At 41.0% G+C, this 25,849-nt stretch overlaps 1 protein-coding gene across 1 annotated transcript in view; it reads left to right on the top strand.

Annotated features, from left to right (window-relative positions):
* The first annotated feature begins 9,762 nt into the window (after positions 1–9,762).
* RNF17 (ring finger protein 17) overlaps positions 9,763–25,849 on the top strand; it is a 193,198-nt gene continuing 177,111 nt past the window's right edge. The window contains exons 1-3 of the mRNA XM_004604511.2: positions 9,763–9,892; positions 13,916–14,010; positions 25,515–25,606. Of these exons, the coding sequence (XP_004604568.2) occupies positions 9,763–9,892; positions 13,916–14,010; positions 25,515–25,606 (317 nt within the window). The remainder of the gene's footprint in view (positions 9,893–13,915; positions 14,011–25,514; positions 25,607–25,849) is intronic.

Raw genomic sequence — 25,849 nt, 5'->3', positions numbered from 1 at the left:
AAAGTCCAACCCGTTACAAAGGAACCATTTCATATTGCTGATGATTAGATGACATTAGGCTGCTGCGGCCTCGCGGTTTTGGGTTTCTATATAAAGTCCAGGGAAAATTCTGCCTAAAATTCTATCGCTACAATCTTTTACCCTTCAACAAAAAACTCAGTACTATTGTTTGGAGTTTCCCCCCATGGTAAACCCTGCCAAAAAGGAACATTTACACGTTGCTGACAATCAAGAGATATTAGGTCGCGTGGCTGCAATAGCAACCGCACGGTTTTGGATTTCTATATGAAGTCCAGGGAAAATTCTTTTGGTAATTGCATCACTCGCTGGCGGTTCAGTTGCCTCCGGGGTCAATCTCACGTGGCGGCACAAAGGAGCGTCCCCACATGGCTCTGTGCTTAAATATCATTGGCACAGGGCGGATCCGGAAGTCCCGCCCCATTGGCTTTCCCGGGCTTCCTGCATAGTCTAAAAACTGGCTGTTGCCTCGCTGCGTTCAAAAAGAAAGAGTTGAGAGAGAAAGGACCATACCCCGCTGGCCGCACCTGGGCCAGTAGCTCCGAGCACACAGTTTGGAGGCATTTTGGGGGCGCCGCTCGTGTCCAAAGTGGTTCAGTTGCCTCCAGGGTCGATCTCGCGTAGCGGCACAAAGGCAAAATTTTTTTTAAATAATAAAAAAATTTTAAGTTTGTAAGTCTGTAATGTACCTCACAGGGATCCATTATAAAAGAAAGAAAGAAAGAAAGAAAGAAAGAAAGAAAGAAAGAAAGAAAGAAAGAAAGAAAGAAAGAAAGAAAGAAAGAAAGAAAGAAAGAAAGAAAGAAAGAGAGAGAGAGAGAGAGAGAGAGAGAGGAGGGAGGGAGGGAGGGAGGGAGGGAGGAAGGAAGGAAGGAAGGAAGGAAGGAAGGAAGGAAGGAAGGAAGGAAGGAAGGAAGGAAGGAAGGAAGGAAGGAAGGAAGGAAGGAAGGAAGGAAGGAAGGAAGGAAAAGTAAGTTCTGAGATAAATTTTCTGGAGAGTTTTGTTTTGTTTTCTTCAGTATAGTTTATTAATACTGGTTTAATTTCTAAGTCTATAATTCACTTTGAATTTACTTTTGCAAGTAGTGTGAGATACAGTTCTCATTTCATTTACAGTTTTCCCAATGCCACTTGTTGAAGAGACTTTCTTTGCTCTACTTCATATGCTTAGCTCCTTTCTCATAGATTAACTGTCCATAAATCTGGAGGTTTAGCTCAGGTCTCTCAATTCTATTCCTTTTGCTGTGGGTCAATTTATATAGCACCATCAAATTTCCCAAATTCCCAAAGCAATCCATGTACTTTTGGTTATTATAGTACCATGTAGTTTTGATTATTATATTCCAGTATCATGTAGTTTTATAGTGCAATTCAAGTTGCTTTTTCCCCACTGTCCCACTGAGTATTTGGGAAATTTTATGGTTCTGTACAAATTTTAGTAGACTTTGTTTCAAGTGTTTGAAAAGTATCACTGTAATTTTGATGGGTATTGTATTGAATCTGTTAATGATTTGGGTATGGAAGTTATTTTGACAATGTTCTTTCCATCAATGAACAGGGAACCTTTCTGGTTTCTGGTATCCTCTTCTATTTATTTTAGCATAGATATATAATTTTTAATGGATAGATCTCTCACTCCTTTGGTTGATTTCTAGGTATCTGATGTTGGAGGATGCTATTTTGAAAGGGGCTGTCTTTTAAATTTATTTCTCTCCCAGTTCATTAATATTACATATAGAAATGCCACCATTTTGTGTGTTAATTTTGTAACCTGCTACCTTACAGTATTGGTTTATTATTTGTAAAAGGGTTTTGATGGAGTTTTTAGGGCTCTTAATATTATCATATTGTGTTAAAATATTGATACCTTGATTTCTTATTTTCCAATTTGGATCTTTTTGATACCTTTTTTTTGTCTAACTGCTGTGACAAAGACTTCCTAAAATACACTGAAGACGAGTGATGAAGGTGGACATCCCTGCCTTATACCTAATTTCAGGATAAATACATTCAGATTTTCACCATTGAGTATGACACTAGCTGTGGGTTTATTGTAGATAGTCATTATTATCTTATGGCATATTTATTGTCTCCCTGTTTTCTAATGTATTTTATCATTGATGGATGTTGAATGATAAATCAACATTTATAATTGTCAAAAATCCCTCTCTGAATAAACTGATATGACCCTATGATTTTTTCTTTTGTTGATATGATGTTACATTAATTTATTTGCATCTATTGAGCCATTCTTGCATCCCTAGGATAGCCTACATTATTTTTTGGTAGAAGGGCAGCTAGTGATCATAGGTCCTGGTGCCCCAAGGGGGAAAAACAAAAAAGATTTTGAAAGAGCTTGAGCTGTATAAGAACTAAGTATTCTTTGACGTCTTGGTAGAACTCTAGTAAATCCATCTTTTGTTTTGGAGGAAATTTTTAATTATTATTTTAATTTCTTTAGTCAAGATTGATATGTTCAAGTTTTTTATTTCCTCTTGGTTAAATCTTGGGAGTTCATATGATTTTTAAGAATTCATCCATTTCTTTTAGGTTTCTCAAGCTTGTTCATAATAACCTCTTATGATACTTTGTATTTCTGAGGTGTCTGTTATAATTTCTCCTTTATCATCTCTGATGCTATTATGGGTTTTCCCCTTTTTTCCTTGGTGAATCTAGTCAACAGTTTGCCAATTTTGGTATAGCTTGTAAGGTATTAAACTTGCATACAGCTGACTCAAGTTCCATCCCAGTACTCCATATCCCCCCCCCCCACAACTCCAACAGGAATGACCCCTAAGCACAATCAGGAAAAAGCCCTGAACACCACTGAGTGTGATCCAAAATTTAAAAAAAAACAAGAAATAAATACATACCTATCTATATTCAGCTCATCAGTGTTATAATAATCAAGATCTGGAAACAACCTCAAGTTCCCAGTAACAGTTGAATGAGTGGATAAAACAATTGTGGTATACTTCTCAGTATATATCAAGATACAAAAACATTCATTCAAAAGGACATATACATATGTGTACCACTGTTCATTTAGTACAATAGCTAGAATATGTAATCAGTCCAGGTGTACAAAGACAGATGAGTGGATAACAAAGATATATATATATATATATATATACATATATATGTAATACATATGGGCTGGAGCATTAGCACAGCAGGTAGGGCATTTGCCTTGCATGCAACTGACCCTTGTTCGATTCATCCGCCCCTCTCGGAGAGCCCAGCAAGCTACCAAGAATATCTCACCCGCATGGCAGAACCTGGCAAGCTACCCGTTGCATATTCAGTATGCCAAAAACAGTAACAAGAAGTCTCACAATGGAGACATTACTGGTGCCCGCTCAAGCAAATCGATGAGCAACAGGATGCCAGTGATATAGTGATAGAGTGATGCACATATATGTATATTTATACATGCATATATATGTATATATAATGGAAAACTATGCAGCTGCAAGGAATGACAAAATCACGTGATTCCCTGCAACTTGAACGGAACTGGAGTATATTGTACTAAGTGAAGTTAGAAGAAGAAAAACAAATACTAGATCCTCTCACTTACCTGTGGCATAAAGAATAACAAGAGAAAGGAATCCTAGGTAGCAAAGGTAGACAAACCCTTGATCCTAGATAGTGGAAACAAAAAGGCCAACACAGGAAAGAGATTAAGGGGAAAAGAAGGGTTAGACATAAAGATAACAGGGGTAGGGGTCTTGGACACACTGGTGGTGTGAAGATGAGGTGTATGTATTTATCTAAACCACAGAGCCATCAATATTGTAATCATGAGACCCAAACTACAATAACTAAACTTTAAAATGTACCTGTTAAGGAGGCATACTGGAGGATAGGAGGGAAACTGGGGACACAGGAGAGAAGTCACACTTGACTGCTGGCAAGACTGATGTTGAAATATTATATGCCTGGAACTCTATTATGGAATTATTTGTAAATCAACTGCCTAAATTAAAAACTTATTTGGGAAAATACATTATGGCATATATGCACAATGGAGAACTACTCAGCTATAAGGAAAGATGAAATCTTGTATTTGTTACAACATGGATAGATCTAAAAGAGGTCATGTTACAAGAACTGAGCGCTGATAGGAGGTAAAGTGATATACAGGTAATCTTTCATTACCTATATTATAAACCATAATTCCCAAAAGGAGAGAGATGGGGAGATAAAGAAAGACAAAGAGAGACAGAGACATAGGAGAGGAAGAAGAAAAGTGTCTGCCACAGAGGCAGACTGAGGGTGGTATTGCAGAGGGAAACTGTGGTCATTGGTGGTGGGAAATGTACACTAGTGAGGGATGGGTGTTGGAACACTGTATGATTGAAACCCAATCATAAACAACTTTGTAACTGTGCATCTCATGGTAATATAATAAAAAAATTAAAAAGATATTACCTTCAGCAAAATATCATAAAGATAAAAGACAAATACGAACATATGAGAAATAAGATAATTGACAATGTCCTATGGAAAAAAATTCCTAGGTCTCTGATATTAGAACTGCAGTTATGACAGGGAGAGAAGAGACTGAGAAGAGACCAAGACCTAGAAACAATTGTGGAAGCATATTAACATTTTGGTGATAAATCTGTGTTGTAACACTGTATGTCAAAATCTTAATATTGGTAAACCATTTCACCTTAAGAATAATATAAAAGAAAGAAATCCGTCTTCCAGGACATCCAGGAGGAGCCCCAGAAGTGGGTGAGTGCTCCCAGACCAGCTGCCTCACATGTGAAGCTCAAGATGGAGCCCCACAACTGCACCAACACTGGCCCAGGACAGCACAGGTCCCATGGGAAGCAAGTCAAACCAAACCCACTGTTGAGATGAGCCCAGGAGTAACAAGTGGCCAATCATACCCTTCAAAGAACAGATCACCATAAAAAAATGAAAGGAACACAGCTGTGTCAAGGAGGGTGACAAAAGTTCAGGAATTTCCCCCAACAATATCAGACCTTTTAAAAATAGAACATTAGAATATTGATGTTAAGGGATCTGAAAAGTGCATTTTAACAAAAAAATCAATAAACTTGAAGAAAGCCTGGGGGGAAAAATAAAAGAACAATTCAAACAGAAATGAAGGAGCTAAGGAGTAGAATAGCAAGTCCCAGGAGCATAATGGATAAAGATGAAAATTAATCAGTGATCTCCGATGGCCGCTCAATACCTCTATCGCAAACCACAACACCCAAAAGGAGAGAGAACAAAATGGAATGCCCTGCCACAGAGGCAGAGTGGGGTGGGGGAGGGGGGACGGGAGTGAAGAGTAGGAGGGATACTGGGTTCATTGGTGGTGGAGAATGGACACTGGTGGAGCGACGGGTTCTCAAACACTATATGAGGAAAACACAAGGACGAAGATGGGTAAATATGTAACTGTACCCTCATGGTAACTCACTTATTAAAAAATTAATTTAAAAAATAAAAAAATAAACACCTAAAAAATTGATCAGTGATCTCAAAGATTTGGTATACAGCTACAACAACATAAAAAAAGCCAGGGAAAAAGGAAGAGAAAAATGAACACAATATAAAGATATGGTTGATAATACGGGAAGGACAATCTCAGAATCGCAGTAATTACAGAACTAGAGGGGAAAGATAGAGAGGAACAATGATGAGCTGGAGAAACAAAGAGTGAGAATTATTCCAATATGAAAAAGAAAATTGTAGCACTGATCCAAGAGACCCAAAGAGTGCCAAAGTAACCCCAAATCCAAGAAGACACATTGTAATCAAAATAGCAAGGGCCAAAGACAGAGATAGACTCCTAAAGGCAGAAAGAAGCAGAACTTCATATACAAGCATATTTCTCCAAAGAAACTCCACATGATGAGGGTTGGAGTGATAGTTCAGCAGTCAGGGTGCTTGTCTTGTATGTGACCAACTGGGGTTCAATCCCTAAGTCCCCTAAGCCTGTCAGAAGTGATCCCTGAGGACAGAGCCAGGTGAGCACAGCCAGGTGTGGCTCAAAAGCCAAAACAAAATTTTTAAAAAGGGAAACTCTAAATGATCAAGGGAATGGAATAAAATTTACACTATATTATATGAAAATAATCTGTATCCAAGAATCTTCTACCTTGAAGTACAAGCAAACAAACACCTCATAGATACATGAAAACAAAGTCCTTCATACAAATAGTTTCTCGAAATGTGAAAGGACTGAAATTCCCCACAAAAGTGCAGAGTGGCTGGAACAGGAATCAGTATACAACCATTTGTTGCTAACAAGAGACATACTTTAACTCTCACAAAAAGCATGGACTCAGAGTAAAATGTTGGATACAATTTAAGAATAATGACAGATTAACTAAAAGGGACTTATATCAGACCAAATAGCCTTCAAGCTAAAAGAAATAATCAGAGATAATATACTGGTAAAAAGATCAACAGATCAAGAAAACTTAACTCTTGTCAAAATATAAGCACTAAATGAAGGGGCAACAAAGTTTATAAATCAACTGCAAACAGATTTTTGAAGATATATTTATGGCAGTGAAATACTTTGGGAATACTTTAATACTCTAGTTTAACCATTGGACAGATCAACAAGACATAAATCAACATAGATGAGCCCTAAGTTAGGAATTTAAAGGGTTGCATAGATATATACAGGGCCCTCAACCCCCAGAAAATTAAAATAGGCATTCTTCTCCAATGTACATAAAACATTCTCCAGTATATATCATATACTTGGACATAATTTGGATATTCATAATGTTACAAAAATAGAAATCATAACAAGTATCTTTTTAGACCACAATGCCATGAAGGTAAAATAAATAATAGAAACTTGGAGAAAGCTGCAACATTTGGAAACAGAACAATGTACTTTTAAAATGCAATTGGATCAAAAAAAGAAATCAAAGAAGAAATAAAAGATCCCTTGAAATGAACAAGAATGTGGGTAAATTTTTTAAAATAAAGAAATGAACAAGAATGAACACAAACTATCAGAACCTATGGAGATTCAACAAAAACAGTACTTAGCCAGATGATCATAGAAATACTGCTTACATCAGGAAAAAAAAGAAAAAGTTCAAAATAATTTTCTAAACTCATAGCTTGAAAAACTGGAAAAAGAACAAGAAATGAATCCCAAAGTAAGTAGAAGGAAGGAAATGATAAAAAAAATTATCGGACAATATCTGGGGAAAAAACAAATGTCCAAGAACAAATAACTGGATAAAGAAACTGTGGTATCTATATACAGTGAAATATGACTTAGCTATAAGAAAAAAATGAAAAGTACTCTGAGTCCCAGTATTAATGGTATTAATGTACAGCATAAGATAGGTTAAAGATAGCAAGGGAGTGAAATTTTAAGTGATTTTGGGTGGGTTTGGTTTATTGGGGGCTTTAAGGGAGCTGGGTTTTTTGGTTTTGTTTTGTTTTAAGCAGTGAGGTTTTGAAAAGAACATTTCTTTTGTTTGTGTGAATGTAAAGAGGAAAAGAGAAAATGAGGAATGTCTGCAAGTTTTTATTCTTTTTTTTCATAATAAACTTGTAGTTTTATTCAGGTTTGATTTTAACAAATGTGTCGGGGAGAGAGCCCACAGGAAAGGGTGAAGCCATGGGGGCAGGGCCCTCCTAGATGCCCGAGGAGGGGACAGGTCCCCTCCCCTCTCCTCCTTTTCCCTCCCCCACTAAAGGGATTTGGGGAGAGACATAGGCAGGGGAGGGGGCTGGTCCCCAGTCTGTAGGGGTGGTGCCTGGGTAAAGGGCTATGGGCACAGGGACCAGACCGGGGTGAGTGGGTAAAGGTTATTACAAGGACCATTTGCCGCAATCCGCAGCATTCTGATTCCAGATTGAATTTGAAAAAAAAAAGGGAAAAAATCCAACTAAAAATAAACCACAAGCAGTACCCACTCCTCCCCCCGACCAGGGCTGTAGAGCAAGGGAGAAGAGGGCAGCGTCGCCAAGGCCCCAGCTCACTCCTGGCCAAGGGAATGCAAGTTTTTATTCTTAGCAGTTGATAAACCCCATTCCAGCAGTCCCCAGGTGTTTCCTCGCTGCTACCTTATTACTTCATCCCACACAATTTCACTAGCAGGCTGTAGCTTAAAGCAGGCCCTGCAATGGTATTAAGCCACTTTCAAATGTAGTATACTTGTGCACATGGCATCAACGTATTAAAGGGTAAAATCCAAATTCCTTAGTCTATCGTGTCAAACTCTCCAAATAACTCAACATAAATTGTCGGGGTCCAGCCCCTAAGAATGCAGCCGAGACAGGAGTTCTGAGGGACCAACAGCAGACACACAGCTTGGTGGCTGAGGGCTGAAGGCAAGTTTATTCTTTCAGCAGGGGGTTTATATACATAGCTAGTCACGTAGGCACTGTTACCTTAGCCCGAGAAGGTTAGTCACAAATTTACGTGGTATGCGGTTGTGCTTAGGAGGGGAAGGCACGAGAGATTACAGAGGAGGGTCTGTTTTGTCTCTTGTCTGTTCTCACAGCAGTCAGAAGAATTCCTCCTTCTAACACACTACAAGATGCCCCGTACGTCTGAAGAATTCCTCCTTCAGATATACGCTGGTGACATCTCCTCCAAGGACTCCTCCCGGATTCCATGGGTCAATGTACGCGGGAAGCTTTCCAGATTCCCTGCCAGCAGGCACGTAGGCACAGGGGTCACAGAAAGGACAGAAAGAAGCCCCACTTTCTGTAGTTCCCTCACAATAAATAAATGTATATTCTGCCCAAATGATCTATAAATTAGACTCTGAAGAGACCAGAGTACCGGCTGTATGCTTCCTTTGTTTATATTATTTTCCTCTTCCTGGAAAAGCTGTTTCTTTCGTTTAGTTAAGCTCTCAATCCACGTTCAGGGGACTTTTTTTTTGGTGGGGGGGAGGGTTGTAGCACACCTGGCGGTGCTCAGGGATTACACCTGGGGAGCTTGAGGAAGCATATGGGATGCCGGGAATGGAACCCAGGCCTGCCGAGCCAAGACAGATTGGCTGCATTATCTCTAAGGCCCCTAAGTCTCAAGTCTTCAAGAAACTTCAAGAAAGATCTTTCCTATGCATGCAGCCCTTCTTGGCATCATTTTCCATGCATGCATAACTCACGGAACTCCAGCTCTCCCTGGCACCTGTACAAGCTTCATGGCAGACGCCTAATCACGTCCGCAGCCTCGGCCCCACTCTTTGCCCAGCCTTGTCTGCACTGGGATCCCAACGACCAGGAACAGCGAGTTCTCCTGAGCTTGAAATGACTGCAGTCCTCCCTCCCGAGCTCCTGATTGGCTTTCCTACCGAAGTCACTGTTATGAATTTAAACACACTAAGCCGTCAAATCTGAACGTCCCGGGGTTTCGGCTTCTTGCCTCTCATACGGGGCAGGCGGCGGGGCGGGGCGGGGCGGGGGGCTGCTTCCATGTCAAGGCTTGAAGTCACCAACAAACGGTAGTAACAGTGCAGGCGGAGATATGACTCCGCTCACTGCGATTGCAGAGTCCATCGGGCCGAGAGACTTGGGCAGGGAGGACCCCTCCGCTCAGGAAACCACTAACAGCCCCCGGGAGTCCGCGGGGGCGCACGGGCCGTGAGCGCAGGGGCGGGCTGGGCGGGCTCGACTTTGCCTCCTTGCACACTGATTGGCTCACCCCGGAGCTGTCGCCTCCAATCACGGGTCGCTGCTGCGGGGCACGCTGGGACCAGCACGAGGCTCGGTCCTCGGCGCCGAGAGGACGTGATGGCGGCCGAGGCGTCCGTGGCCCAGCGCGTCCTCTCTTCCTACCGGCAGATGCGAAGGCTGGGTCGACCCTGCGGAAGCGCGGAGACCCAGTGCGCTCGATGTGGAAGAAGCGTGGCGGGAGTTTCAGGTGAATAGCCGTGGGTTTGTCCTGAGGGCCGGGCAGCGGCTTCACGTGGATCGCAGAGTGTCGGGTCGCCGCCCGTCAGGCCCGCGTGTGGGGGCCGCACGCCAGCCCAGCCCCGCAGACCCCGCGGCCGAGGGCGTCTGGCCGCTCCCTCCCCTCCGCGAGCTGCGGGACTCGGGCCGGACCCCTCAGTGTGCCCCTTCCCCGGCCCGGGGTCGCCCGCGAGCGTGGCCCATATGGCTCGCGGAGGGGCGACCCCTGCCTCGGACAGCCGGCATGAGGGGCCTAGCAGCCTGGAGCTGCGCGCAGGGAGGAGTCGCGCCCCACACACGCGCGGGCGCCAGTGGGTACACGACACACACACACACAGTGCCCACACACAGTCCTGGGGACACTAGTGGGGACACAGTGCACACACACACACTCCTGGGACACACACCTGCGGGGCGCTGTAGTTGCCGAAAAGCCTCACCTGGTTCTAAGGATACCTGGGCAGTGCTTGTACGTAGACGCTTTTATTTTATTCTTTTTGGGTCACAGGGTTACTCCTGGCTCTGCACTCAGGAATTACCCCTGGCGGTGCTCAGGGGACCATATGGGATGCTGGGAATCGAACCCGGGTTGACCGCGTGCAAGGCAAACGCCCTACCCGCTGTGCTATCGCTCCAGCCCCCCTGTAGGCACTTTTAAAGCGAGTATTTAGGAGACCATTTTCTCAGGTCTCTAAAAGGGCATTGTTAGGGAATGTGAACCTATGGAGAGTTGACTCACTGTTTTATGCTGACTGGCTAATGTTCTCTACCTGTTGTACAAAAAAAAAAAAAGGTAAAACCTCTGCTGGGGCCAAAGGCAGAAGGTCTTGCACCCTGACATGATATATCGTCCCCAACAAGTGATCCCTCAGCAGCATCAGGTGTGACCGTTTCTTAAAAACAAACACACACCTCTGATGTGTTGAGTGAAATAGTATTACACAAAGTTTACAATGCAGTCTTTCAAAAATCACTGTGGGTTTTTTTTTTTGGGGGGGTGGAGTGATGTTAGGGTGTTTGCCTTGCAGCCTATCCAGGTTCGATCCCCAGCACCCCAAATGGTCTCCTGGGCACAGAGCCAGGACTAAACCCGGAGCACCGCGAGGTGTGGCCCTCACCCAAAAGAAAAAACCCAAAATCAGTTGTATATCCATGTGTTTCTATTAAATTGCCTAGAAAACACTAGTGGAAAGATGGGGTTTGATATTCCCTTCTATGCATGCAGAATTGTAAAAGAGCTTTGTATGTTGTATGTAACGTACCAACAAAATATTTTGATTAGTACAATATCAGAAATTTGATTACGATCACGAAATCCTGTTGTTCGTCGATTTCTCGAGCGGGCTCAGTAACTTCTCCATTCGTCCTATCCCTGAGATTTTAGAAGCTCTCTCCATTTGACCTTCCTAACGGTTCTGCATTGGAGGCTCTTTCAGGGTCAGGGGAATGAGATCCGCTTGTTACTGGCTTTAGCATATGAATACACCCTGAGAAGCTTGCAAGGCTTCTCAGGGTGGGAAACTCTCATTAGCTTGCTATTTTCTCCCAGAGGGAGAAGTAGGTTCTAAGATATCTTGAGGCCTCGCACTTCTGGGAGCTTGCTTTTAAGTCTCTGGATGTTGGCCGTTGATGAAATTACACACACCTGGGTTCCTCTGCCGGTACCGTCATGCATGAGGCCTGGCCAAACGTGTGAAGAGTGGCTAGGTTCTGGTGGTCTTCAGCCGCCAGGATCTCTGCTCGTGGCAGGGAGGGAAGCTGGAGCCCATCCCCTCCAAGGGGCCCCGGGGAAGACAACCAGGCATGCGGGCAAGAGACTCTCATACTTTATAAAAAAAAATTTTGTAAAACAGTACAAACTTATTTCACTGGTAATTTTTTGTTTAAATACAACTTTATTCTGCTTGATTGTAAGCAAGTTTAAAACGGTATTCCAGTTGATTTAAAAACTCCTTTAGGCTTTGTCATTTTGGGGCAGGAGAATTAGTACAGCTGGTAGTGCACCTACCTTAATCAGCAAGAACTCTAAAGCTTTAACTTTGCTAATGACTGTGTACATAGTTCTTTCCATTTTTTCCTTGCTTTCAAAATCACAAACTTTTAAAGCTACATAAGTCAAAACTTATGATAAATTTAAAATTCTAGTACATAATACTCTTGAGTTTTGAGGTACAGTATTGTTAATGATTCTCTACCTTGTACTTAATTCCAATACCATACCCATTGCTGTTGGGTCCGGAGCCGCAAGAAGCAGAGACGGGCCAGTCTTGCAAGGAAAAAGTTTATTCAGACCAACATGTTGGGGCTGCACCTCAAGTGGATGCAGCGGTTTTTGCTAGTCAGGGCAGCCTTTTTATGGGGCTTGTGTCCTCCAGGCCAGTCACGTTAGTCACGTAGCCTCGTCCGGAGCCACTATCTCAGAATTCGTGTGTCTGGAGACATTCTTTCATTCTTCTTGCCCTTCGTCAGGAGTTACTATCTGTAGAGCCGTGGGACCGGAGTCGCTATCTAGACTCTGTGTCAGGGGCTGGAGTCACTATCTACTGGGCCAGAGTCACTATCTGCTGGGCCGTGGGACTGGAGTCACTATCTGGGCTCCTTGTTCTTAGCAACTCCTTCTGTGAGCAGGTCCCTATCTCTTAGGCACGTACGTGAATTCCAGCCCAACCGACAGGCAGATGTCAGGATGTATGTGACAGGGCCCAGGCATAATACATTATTATATACAGTTCAGGGGCATAAGCATGGTTACAGAAGCAGAACAAAGTGAGGTTACAAAAGTCAAGAGTGGGCTTTAACCCAATATAATTTCTTTCAACTTAACATTGCTATTAAATTTTTTAGTCAAGATTGTATTTCTTGGGCTGGCGTGATAGTGCAGTGGGTAGGGCATTTGGCTTGGGTGTGGCCGGCCCTGGTTCTATCCCCGGAATGTACTGCCAGGATTGATTCCTGAGTGCAGTCAGTAGTAATCCCTGAGCATCGCTGGGTATGACCCAAAAAAGACAAAAGCACATTATATTTCTCCACAAATGCTAGGTTTCTGAAAGTATCTTATATTGGTTGGTTGGTTGTGTCACTGTAGTGGCATCTAATTTCTGTCTGGTTTTTTTTTTTTTTTTTTTTTTTTTGCTTTTTGGGTCACACCTGGTGATGCTCAGGGGTTATTCCTGGCTCTGCACTCAGGAATTACTCCTGGTGGTGCTCGGGGGACCATATGGGATGCTGGGAATCGAACCTGGATCAGCTGCGTGCAAGGCAAACACTCTGCCCGCTGTGTGCTATTGCTCCAGCCCCCTAGTTTCTGTCTTTGCCCATGTTATATACATCATAAAAGAGGAAGTCTTGCCAAGTTTTGGCTTTCATATCACATTCAGCAGATAAGAAATAAAAATAGAGGGCAGAATGATGAAGTAAAAAGCAGAACAAAGCTGAAATCTGGATTATGCCATTTAAGGCCAGATAAGCAAAATGTTTTCCTGTCTCTGGCTTAAATATATTATACAAGCTACTCAATCATGATATTTATCAAAAATTAAGCATGTTACAGAACTTATGACTCAGTTTCAGAGCATATGGAACAGATAATTTCTAAATTTGGCTAAATTACTGCGAGGAATATTACATATAAGTACATGGTTTCTCCGATTTTCTTTCCTGTTTTGACTTGTGTAATTTCTCTTGAATTTTGATTAATAACTCCTGTTCATAATAATACTTGATATTCCCTTCAGATTAGTACATTTTTTTGCTTTTTTTGGGATGGAGGGGTCACACCTGGCATTATACAGGGTTTACTCCTTGCTCATGCACTCGGGAATTACTCCTGGCGGTGCTCGGAGGGCCATATGGGATGCTGGGAATTGAACCCAGGTAGACCGCGTGTAAGGCAAATGTCCTACCCACTGTGCTATCACTCCAGCCCCCTGATTAGTACTTTACATTAGTATTAAGAAACTGGAAAATTCGATTCACGTTAGAATTTTTTTAATAGGTCACCACCATGAACTTCAGTGTGGACATGCTTTTTGTGAATTGTGCTTGTTAATAACTGAAGAATATAGCACAATTATGTGCCCTGATTGTGAGGTAAGTTGAATGAATTTCATATTGAATGAATTACAGCTTAACATCAAAAGCAGAAATGTTAGCAAAATGATGGATACCTGGAACCAGGGAGATAGTTCAAGGGCTATAGAACACACTTTGCATGGTGGAATCCCACTTTGATCCCAGGAATCACATGATTGCCCAAGCCAGGAGTACTCTTGAGCACTAGCTATGGCCCATCAAATTAAACATAATTTTAATTAGAAAGTAAAAATTGGTGCTTTGCTATTAACATGCTAGACCATAACACTTGAATTTGGTTTAATTAACACAAATTTCAGTACTAGATCCAAAGATTGATAAAGACTTGGTCTACTTTAAGAAGAAAAAATACCTGGCAAAAAATAAATCCTCCCCTACCATCTTTTGTATTTTATAATTCAGAAGGCTCAAGAAAAATATAAAGTTAAAGTAAAATATCAGCCTTTGTATTTGACTCTCTTGGACCTATATGTCGTATTTTTCTCTTTTTTATTAATAAAATAAAGTCCTTCCAAAAAACCCCCCTATACCACACCCGAAATATGTAAGCATATTTTTAATTTCCCCTATCTCAACTTTGTGTCTTGAAATTTATGTTTGTGAAAATGCCAAAATACATGAGAAGAAAAATGACAAAGTTAATGTAAATATCAAAAGCCCCTCAAAAAAATTGTTTCACTATGACTGAAATGTTTAATAATAGATCAAGGTTTTTAAAATGCAGTGAAAATTTATGATTAATATTACTACTAATGAGCATTTTTCACAAATACAAAAATAACTATTTGCATATTATTTTCCTATAAATTTGTGTTAGTCTGAATTTTTAATGTTCATCTTGATTATCAGATGATAATTTGTCCCTGTTGTTTTCAGTGACAGTGTGACGAAAATTAATATGGAGGCAAGAGACTTAGAATACAGTCTTCATTATGTTAATCTTAAACCTAACTTTCCTTTTTTTTTAATTTTTATTTTTTTTATTGAATCACCGTGAAAAAAGTCACAAAGCTTTCAGGTAAAAGTCTCAGTCACTCAATGATCAGACCCCCATCCCTTCACCAGTGCCACATGTTCCACCACCAAGAACCCCAGTATACTCCCCCTCACACCCCCCCCACCTGTGTGGCTAATGATCTTCACTTTATTTTCTCTATACTTTGAATACATTCATTATTTCAACAGAAAACTATTATAATTTAGAATTTTCCCCCAACAATCAAAGCTGCTGAAAAGGTATCATTTGATAATTTGTTTTCCATTGCTGAGAATGAAGAATATAAGCTCTTTGTGGTTTGGGATTTCTGATATTTTAGCTCAGATCTCAGTTTTTTGTGCGGCTGCTCCAGATCTTGTCTGGGTGGAGAGCGTGCCGGTAACAACCCCATCCCAAGATCTCCTGTGCACCACGTCACTTCAAGCTCGTACCTCTAGATAGTGGGTTCTAGAACATGGCAGTTTCCACGTGAGTGCCACCACCTCTGCCACCACCCGTGTAGAAAGAAAAGGTCCAGAGAGACAAACCTTTCCCCTCCCGGGGCGGCATAGGGTTGTAGCTCAGTTCACAGTCTAGATGCATTTCTATAAGAAGCCACTGGGTGCCAAAAGTGGTTACTATCCCTCCAGGATCATAGTCTTCAAGGAGCAGAGGAGCCATTTTGTGTGCGGCTGCTCCGGATCTCGGCTGGGTGGCCCTAACTTTCCTTTTTGTGAAATGGAAATATATGAGTTTTCTTTTTTTTTCTTTTTTGGGATAGGGAATGGGGGGACATATCCAACAGTGCTCAGAGCACCATGCAGTATGAGGGGTTGAATCCAGGGTTCCTGTGTGGAAAACATACACTGTAGCACTTCTCAGTGTAATAATCTGCTCTACTTGTATGACAAGAGATTGAGTAAAATCTTAATTATCTAAAAATTCTTTGTATACTTCAAAATCATTGATAGTCGATATGTTATAGTTAATTCTTGGTTCATTGTGAATTAATGAATTTGGAGATTAGATATGGTAAAAATTGTTACATATATAAACATTTATTTGTGTGTATTGGTGAAAGTTTTATTGTAGTAGAATAATTTGGAATTGTATTTTTGCTATTTTTATTCTTGTACCTATGATTTACCGGGTTGGCCGCATGTAAGGCAAATGCCCTACCCGTTGTGCTATCGCATGGCCAACCCGGATTCGATTTCTCCGCCCCTCTCAGTAAGCTACCAAGGTTCAATTCACAGCTTCCCATAAGATTCCCCACACAGTGCCAGGATTAATTTCTGAGTGGACATCCAGAATTCACCCCTGAGCATCAATGGGTATGGCACCAAAACCAAAACAAATAAATGGAAGTAAAAAGTAAATACTGGAGAAAAAAACAAATAAAATGACACTAAGCTATAACAGAATATTAGTGTGAAGATAATTGTATTTCACCCAGGGGCCATTAAGCCCTTCTATAAGAGATTACTAACCTGCTCATACATTGGACCCCATCAAATGTGGTGCGGTAGTCTTGGAGTATGGGTAGGATGTGTGATATGAAGTCTGCAAATGCAGCCACGTGGTCTAGGAAAAGGTCACTCATGGATGAGGCTTGGCCCTAGCATGTGGATAATGGCCAGGAACGGCGGTTGAGTTCTGGAGGTTTTTGGCTGCTGGGGCTGGGTCCTTTGGGGTAGGGAAGGGTCTCACCTGCCCTCCCCCTCTGGAGCACCCTAAGTGAAGCATCTTGGCACAGGGTCCGGCAACGTGGTTGTGTGAGTGACATGTTATGCTTCCAGGAAAGAAGGACACTCGATCTGATACCAGCCAGAGGTGGGTTATGGGCCTGACTGCTGAGATGCTGGAGACAAGGGGATATGGGCAGAGATCTCTGTTCCTGGTCCCGTTGAACCAGAGTTCTCAGTCACAAAGTCCTATATACCTGGATTTCTGAGGATTCTCTCATGGATGAGGTTCGACCCATGTTTGTGGACAGTGGCCGTGAGCATGGTGGCAGTTGAGTTCTGGAGGTTTTCAGCTGCCAAGGCTGTGTCACTTGGGGTGGGGAGGGGTCTCACCTGCCTCCCTCCAGGACGCGATGGGATGGTTTTCCTATCAAGTTTTATAAGTGCTCTATATCTCTTGAATACTTACTTTTGTCAGTTGAGTAATGGGCAAATACTTTCTCCCAGTCTGTGGAGTGCCTTTTATTCTGTTCATTTTTTTAAAAATTTTTTATTAGTGAATCACTGTGAGATAGTTACAGACTTACAAACTTTCATGCTTACATTTCAGTCATACAATGATCGAGTACCCATCCCTCCACCAGTGCCCATTTTCCACCACCAATGATCCCAGTATCCCTCCTGCCACCCCACCCCATCCCCTCCACCCCACCCCGCGTCTGTGGCAGGGCATTCTCTTTTGTGCTCTCTCTCTCCTTTTGGGTGTTGTGGTTTACTATAGAGGTATTAAGTAGGTATCATGTTCAGTCTGTAGCCTATTTTCAGCCTGCATCTCCCATCCCGAAGGGCCCACCTAGCACCTTTGCTTGGTGGTCCCTTCTCTATCTCAGCTGCTTTTTCCCTCAGCATGTGAGGCTGGTTTCCAAGCTGTGGAGTAATCCTTCTGGTACTTATCTCTACTACTCTTGGATGTTAGTCTCCCATTCTGTTACTTTATATTTCACAAATGAGTGCAATCTTTCTGTGTCTGTCCCTCTCTTTCTGACTCATTTCACTTAACATGATACTTTCCATGTTGATCCACCTATATGCAAATTTCATGACTTCATCTTTTCTAACAGCTGCATAGTATTCCATTGTGTAGATGTACCAAAGTTTCTTTTAACCAGTCATCTGTTCTCGGGCACTTGGGTTTCTTCCAGATTCTGGCTATTGTAAACAGTGCTGCAATGAACATATAGGTGCAGATGTCAATTTTACTATACTTTTTTGCTTCTCCAGGATATATTCCCAGAAGTGGTATTGATGGATCAAATGGGAGCTTAATTTCTAATTTTTTGGGAAGCGTCCATATTGTTTTCCAAAAGGGCTGAACCAGTTGGCATTCCCACCAGCAATGAAGGAGAGTCCCTTTCTTACACATTTGCACCAACACTGGTTGCTTTTGTTCTTTTGGATGTGTACCAGTCTCTGTAGTGTGAGATGGTATCTCATTGTTGTTTTGATCTGCATCTCCCTGATGATTAGTGATGAGGAGCATTTTTTCATGTGCCTTTTGGCCATTCGGATTTCTTCTTTGAGAAAGTTTCTGTTCATTTCATTGCCCCATTTTCTGATAGGATTGGATGTTTTCTTTTTGTGGAGTTCAACCAGTGCCTTGTAAATTCTTTATACCTTATCAGATGGGTTTTGGGTGAATATCCTTTCCCATTCTGTAGACTCTCTTTGTATTCTGGTCACTGTATTTTTTGAGGTGCAGAAGTTTCTCAGTTTAAGGTAGTGCCATTTGTTTATCTGTATTTACACTTGTTTGGCCAATGGTATATCGCCTTTAAAGATACCTTTAAAAAACAGATAACTGGTTAAAGAATCTTTGGTACATCTACACAGAGGAATAGTATGCAGCGGTTAGAAAAGATGAAGTCATGAAATTTGCATATAAGTGGATCAACATGGAAAGTATCATGTTAAGTGAAATGAGACAGACATAGAAAGATCGCACTCACCTGTAGAATATAAAATAACAGAGTGGGGAACTAACACCCAAGAGTAGTAGAGATAAGCACCAGGAGGTCTGCCCCACAGCTTGGAATTTCCTCACATGCTGGGGGAAAAGGCAGCTCGTATAGAGAAGTAGAAGATGTTGGGAGTACCCATTAGGGTTGAAAGATGCGAGCTGAAAGTAGACTATAGACTGAACATGAAGGCCACTCAATACATCTGTTGCAAACTGCAACACCCCAAAAGAGCAAGAACAAAAGGTAATGCCCTGCCGAAGAGGCAGGATGGGGTGGGTGTGGTGAGAGGGATACTGGGACCATTGTTGGAGGAAAATGGGCACTGGTGGAGGGATGGGTAAACGATCACTGTATGAGTGAAATGCAAACACAAAAGTTCAGAAGTTTGCAACTACATCACCATGATTATCTAATAAAAAATTAAAAAAATAGTAAGATACCTTTAGCTCCAATGTTGTGGAGGGTTTAGCCAACCTTGTCTTCAATGTACCTGATGGATTCTGGTATGATGTTGAGGTCTTTAATCCATTTTGATCTGACTTTTGTGCATGGTGTTAGGTAGAGGTCTGAGCCCATTTTTTGCATGTAGCTGTCCAGTGTTGCCAGCACCATTTGTTAAAGAGACTTTCCTTGCTCCACTTCACTTCTTTTGCTCCCTTATCAAAGATTAGATGGTCATACATTTGGGGTTGTGTGTAGGGATATTCCACCCTGTTCCATTGGTCTGTGGCTCTGCCTTTGTCCCCATACCATGCTGTTTTATTTATTTCTGCTTTGTAGTGCAGTTTGAGGTTGGGAAAGATGATGCCTCCCATTTTCTTTTTCCAAATAATTGCTTTAGCTTTTTGGGGGGGCTTATTAATCCATATATTTAGGAGTGTTTGCTCCATTTCTTTGAAGAATGTCATGGGTATCCTTATAGGGATTTGCATTGAATTTATACAATGCTTTGGGGAGTGTTGCCATTTTGACAATGTTAATTCTCCCAGTCTATGAGCAGGGGATATCTTTCCATCTCCTCGTGTCTTCTTTATTTCTTTGAAGTAGCATTTTGTAGTTTTCTTTGTACAGGTCCTTTACTTCCTTAGTTAAGCTGATTTCGAGGTACTTGATTTTCTGAGGCATAATTCTGAAGGGGATTGTTTTTTTTTTTTCGTGTCACTTTTTCTCTTATTATTTGTGTATAGGAAAGCCATGGACTTTTGGGTATTGATTTTATACCCTGAAACCTGACTATACAAGTCTATTGTTTCTAGGAGTTTTTTGGTAGAGGTTTCGGGATTCTCTAAATATAGTATATCATCTTCAAATAGTGAGAGCTTTATTTCTTCCTTTCCTTCCTGAATGTCCTTAGTATCTTTTTCTTGCCAAACTTCTATTGCAAGTACTTCCAGTACTATATTGAACAGAAATGGTGAGAGTGGGCATCCTTGTCTCGTCCCTGATCTTAGAGGGAAAGTTCTTAGTTTTTCCCTATTGAGGATGATTCTTGCCATAGGCTTGTGGTAGATGGCTTTGACTATATTGAGGAAAGTCCCTTCTATACCCATTTTGGTGAGAGTTTTCATCATAAACGGATGCTGGATCTTGTCAAATGCTTTCTCTACATCTGTTGATATGATTATATGGTTTTCATCTTTTCTTTTGTTGATATGATGGATTATGTTGATTTATTTCTGAATGTTAAACCATCCTTGCATCCCTGGGATGAATCTCATTTGGTCATGGTGTATGATCTTTTTGGTGAGTTGTTGGATTCTATTTGCTAATATTTTGTTGAGGTCCTTTGTATTCATCTTCATCAGGTATATCGGCCTGTAGTTTTATTTTTTTGTGGTGTTTTTGTTTGGTTTTGGTGTTAGGGAGATAAGTGCCTCATAGAAACTGTTTGGGAGGGTTTCAGTTCCTTCCATTTCCTGGAAAAGCTTGAGAAGAACTGGCAATAGGTCCTCTTTAAATGTTTGGAAGAATTCGCTAGTGAATCCATCTGAACCTGGGCTTTTGTTTTTTGGAAGACTTTTAATTACAGTTTCAATGTCTTTGATATTAATACTCTGTTCAACTTTGGGAGATTATAGGACTCCAAGAATTTATCTGTTTCTTCTAATTTCTCTTGTGGCATACAGACTTTCAAAAGTAGTCTCTGATGATCTTTTGAATTTCTTTGGTTTCTGTTGTGATGCCCCACCCTTTTCATTTCTGATTTGGTTTTTAGGGTTCTCTATCTTTTTGAACCTTGCTAGTGGTTTATCAGTCCTGCTTATTTTATCAAAGAACCAGCTCTTGGTTTCATTGATCTCTCGGATTGTTTTTTGGGCTTCTATGTTGTTAATTTCTGCTCTAAGTTTTGTTATTTCTTTCCTTCTGCCTGTTTTGGGCTCCATTTGTTGGTCCCTTTCTAATATCTTGAGCTGTGAAGTCAAGTTATCTATGTAGGCCTTTCTTCCTTCCTGAGGATTGCTTGCAGGGCTATAAATTTTCCCCTGAACACGGCTTGAGGTGAGTCCCATAGGTTCTGGTAACTTGTGTCTTCATTCTCATTTGTTTCCAGGTATCTTTTGATTTCTTTCTTTATTTCCTTCGTGACCCACTCGTTGTTCAACATTGAGTTGTTTAATTTCCAGGTGTTTGATTTGGTTCTCTCTGTCTGTGCATGATTAACTTCTATCTTCAATGTATCATGGTCTGAAAAGGTAGTTGATATGATTTCGATCTTCCTGGTTCTATTGAGGTATGTTTTGTGACCCAGCACATGGTCTCTTTTGGAAACTGTTCTGTGTACACTAGAAAAAAAATGCTTATTCTTTCTTTTTGGGTGCAGAGCCCTGTATAGATCTATTAGCTCTCTCTTCTGTCTCTTTCTTCAAAGCCAGTGTTTCTTTGCTGAGTTTTAATCTTGTTGATCTATCTAGAGGTGATAGGGCAGTGTTGAAGTCTCCAACTACTATTGTGTTGTTAGAAATGTCCTTGTTAAAATCTGTTAGCAGTTGTTTTAAGTATTTAGCTGGCCCCTCACTAGGTGCATACATGTTTAGGTGTGTGATTTCTTCTTGCTGTACATATCCCTTGATTATTAAACTATGGCCTTTGCTGTCCCTTCTAATCTTTTTTAACCTGAAATCTATGTTGTTGGATAATAATATGGCCACCCCAGCTTTTTGAGGGAGCTGTTTGCTTGCAGGATTGTTTTCCATCCTTTGACTTTGAGTCTGTGTTTGCTCTTACTGTTCAGATGTGTTTCTTATAGACTGCAGAATGTTGAGTGTAGTTTCAGAATTCATTTTTCCACTTTGTATCTCATAATTGTTGCATTTAGACCACTGATATTGAGAGAGATTATTGTCATGGAGTTTTGTGCCATCTTTCTGTAGGGGTTTGTTTTGCCTGTAGGGTTTTTCTGTGTCTTACAGTAGCCCCTTTAGTCCTTCTTTTAAGTTTGGTTTTGAGTCTATGAAGTTCCTGAGTTTATCCATGAAATAGTGTATGGTTCCTTTGACTTTGAGTGAGAGTTTAACCAGATAAAGTATTCTTGGTGAGGCGTTCATTTCATGGAATGTTTTCACTATATCCCACCATTCTCTTTGAGCTTGGAGGGTCTCTTCTAATAGGTCTGCTGTAAATCTAAGGTGTGCTCCTTTGTATGTGATTTCCTTCTTTGACCTTGCTGTTTGCAGTATTGTGTCTCTATTCGTGGCATCCATCTTTCTGACTATGATATGTCTTGGAGTCTTTTTGCTAGGGTCTCTTTTAGCTGGCACTCTTTGGGCTCCTTGGATCTGGGTGCCTGCATTCTCCAGCTCTGGGAACTTTTCAGCAATGATATTTTTAACTGTGGCTTTTTCATTGTGGTTGTCTCCCTATCCTTGTGGTATTCCAATGATTCTAATGTTGTTCTTGGAATTATCTCCTAGGTCTCTGATTTGCCTAAGAGCTATTTTGAGGTCTTTTCCCATTGCTTTTGTTGCCTGTAAGCTTCCTGCAGCTCATCTTCAAGCTAGCTGATTCTGTCATCAGCTGTAGCCATTCTACTATTGAGGACACCCACTGAGTTTTTAATTTCATCTACAGAATCCTTTATTTGTGACACTTCTTTTTGTAGCTTTTTAATTTCTACTCTCATTTCTTCCTGTATTTTCTCATCTGTCCATGTCATTGTTTCTTTCATGTCCTCCTTTAATTTACTGGATGTCTGTTGAAACATTTCTTTGAGTTCATTGAACATCTTCAATATTTCTTCTCTGAATTCTTTATTGAAGAGATCATATTTGTGGGTAATGCTTGTTGAGGCGTCTGAACCTTTTTCATCATCTTCTCCTCGTGGTGGGGATTTTCACTATTTCTTCTTGGTTTTGTAGTAGTATGGTGGTGGTACCTCCCCATTTACTATCAGTGTTCCCCTCTTATTGTGAGAAAGGATTCTGGATGAGCTCAGTCAATGGTGGTCACCTTTTCTCCTTATAGAGTTTCACCTTCCTCTCAGGTGCTCCTCAGCAGCCTAGGTGAGGTCTCTAGTGAAGCTTTGGAGGATGTGTTCCTTTTTATTGGATTTGTAGAGCTTCTTGTGACACCAGTATTATGGTGCAATTGGAATACGCTGCTGAACTATTGGCCTAATATGTTTGAGATAGCCAGGATATTCTCCACAGAATTAGGTGGTAGAAATGAAGATGAGGTTCCAGAGTGTCAGAAAAGGGGAAAGTAACTGCTGCCACTCCCAAAGAGCCCATGCCCACTTCTGTGGAGGCCACATCCCCACTGCAATGAAGGTGGGGTGTCAAGTGCCAGAAAACCAGGATCTGCGATGGAGAGGATGGCGCGGGTACAGACAGGATGGCGCTTGGAACCAGAACATTTATAGAGTCCAAGTGTCAAACTGATCCATGAATTGACTTATGAAATACTGTATTGAAATGAATAAAAATAAATTCAAAAAATAAGTTATTCAAAGAATAAATGTGATGAAATGTGGGAAATAAGTGATTAGTTGTGGGAGCTGAGGGAGAAATCTTTTACATATATTACAAGTTAAGAATATAACTTTGAAATGTTTTGGAGTGGTGGAGGGCTGTTGGGTCACACTAGGAAGTGTCTAGAGGCTGGCTCTGTACATAGGATTCACTACTTTGTGCTCAGGGTACCATGTGTCTTGCTTGGAGAGAGCACACCAGGTCAGCTGCATGTTAGGCAAATGGCTTTGCTGCTGTTATCATTTTAGCCCCAAATCTTTGTTCTTAGGGTTTTTGTTACATGTATTTTTGTTTTAGGGTCACCACCCAGCAATGCTTAGGGTCTACTCTCAACTCTGTGTTCATGCATTTCTCCTGTCAGTGCTTAAGGGTCACATGGTGCCCAGGCTTACGCATACAAAGCATATGTTCAGCCCTTTGTACCATCTCTCTGGCCCCTTAACTGAAATCTTTTATATCTGTTGCATTTACTATTTTCTTAAATTTTCTGGAATAATGACCTAAATCAAATATGCTGATATTATCCAAGAGTAGAGGAATGAGAAATAGTATATATTACAAAATTTGGCCTTCAATATGGCTGGAGGTAGGGCTTGGGGTAGAGGGATGGGGGAGGAATTCTTAAAATGATTCCTTCATTCCTCAGGGCCAAGAGATCATACAGCAGTTAGTGTGCCCAGCCCAGGTTAGATTTTTAGTAACACATGGTTCCTTGAACATTGTAGTGTAAAGCTTTGGAAATGCCACGCACCTAGTGAGGCCCTGAAGGGTCCCTTCACTGCTGTTTGTCCTGGGTATCCCTGACACTACAGATCCTAAGCACTACCATCTTTGGGTCCTTGCATTGAGCTTCCAACCAGAGTGTCCAAGAATTGGTGGTTGGCGTACCCTTGGACCTACTGGGAGCTAATAATAGTAACATTTATTATAATACGATTTGTTCAAAGTAGCATCTTTTCCCTAATTATCTGATAAAACGTAGGCATTTTTGCTGTCATACTTGAAACTTTGACAAAACATACTCCTTACCTCCAAAGCTGGATGTTTAATTAATTTTAAACGTTTTTTTTCTTTTTCTTTTTAATTAAAGCACCATGATTTACAAAGTTATTCATTGTTGAGGTTTAGGCATGCAATATTGCAGCACCCACCCCACAACCAGTGTCAGATTCCCTCAAGCAATGTTTCCTATTTCCCTCCCATATCCGTCCCCTACCTCTCACCCTTCTGCCCCGAGCCTGCCCTCTTGACATGCACTTTTCTAAGTTTGGCTAGATCTCTTGATTTCAGTACTGTTAACTCTGTGATTTTGATATTTAACTTTGTCATTCTTTAACATCACTTTTGTACCTGAATCCCCTGACCACTGTTTCTTCTCATCTGTTTCTTATTCCCCTCCCCTCCACTCTTTTTTTTCCTTCTCCTTTCTGTACTTTGGAGCCAAGGTTGATGTGGTCATATCCCCCTTTAAAACACTGAATTCTCTCATCCATTTATTCTACGTACCACAGATAAATGATGTCATCCTGTGTTTATCCTTTTTCTTCTGGCCTGTTTCATTTAATATGATGTCTTCCAGTTCCATCCGTGTTGCAGTGAGTTATATGATTTCATCATTTTTCAACAGTTGTGTAGTATTCCATTGTGTATATATACCACATCTTCATGATCCACTCATCTGTTGAATATTTAGGTTGATTCCATATCTTACTATTGTACTCAGGGGACTATATAGGATTCCAGAGATCAAATCTGGGTCAGCCACATGCAAGGCATGTGCCCAACCGACTGTACTATTGCTTCAGCCCTAAACAGAATTTACTGAATAAGATTTCTTTATTTTATTTTTCCTAAGGTTGCTACAACTATAAATATGAGACAAGGCTACTATACAGTAGATGGATGTATTAAAGAAGATTCTTTTATGGAGAAATTGCAAACTAAAAAGTATGTTTGATGTGTACTATTTTAATATTGAAAATTCATTATATTTCTTAAAGAGTAATTTTACCATTATGATAAAAAGTAATTTTTAGACCCATGTTAAGATTGTTAATTTAAGTTTATAGATTGTTCTGGCTTTTATGTTGTGAATTTCCAATTCCAATGCACTTTCTATAGGTTTCTATACCAGCAAATAATTCTTTGGTATCCATTGGATACCCTGAATTCATCTAACTTCTAACACCA

Source organism: Sorex araneus, chromosome 1 (assembly GCF_027595985.1).
Source record: "Sorex araneus isolate mSorAra2 chromosome 1, mSorAra2.pri, whole genome shotgun sequence".
Lineage (NCBI taxonomy): Eukaryota > Metazoa > Chordata > Mammalia > Eulipotyphla > Soricidae > Sorex > Sorex araneus.
Note: the sequence above shows the minus strand (reverse complement) of the source record. Positions and strands in the feature narration are given on the sequence as shown.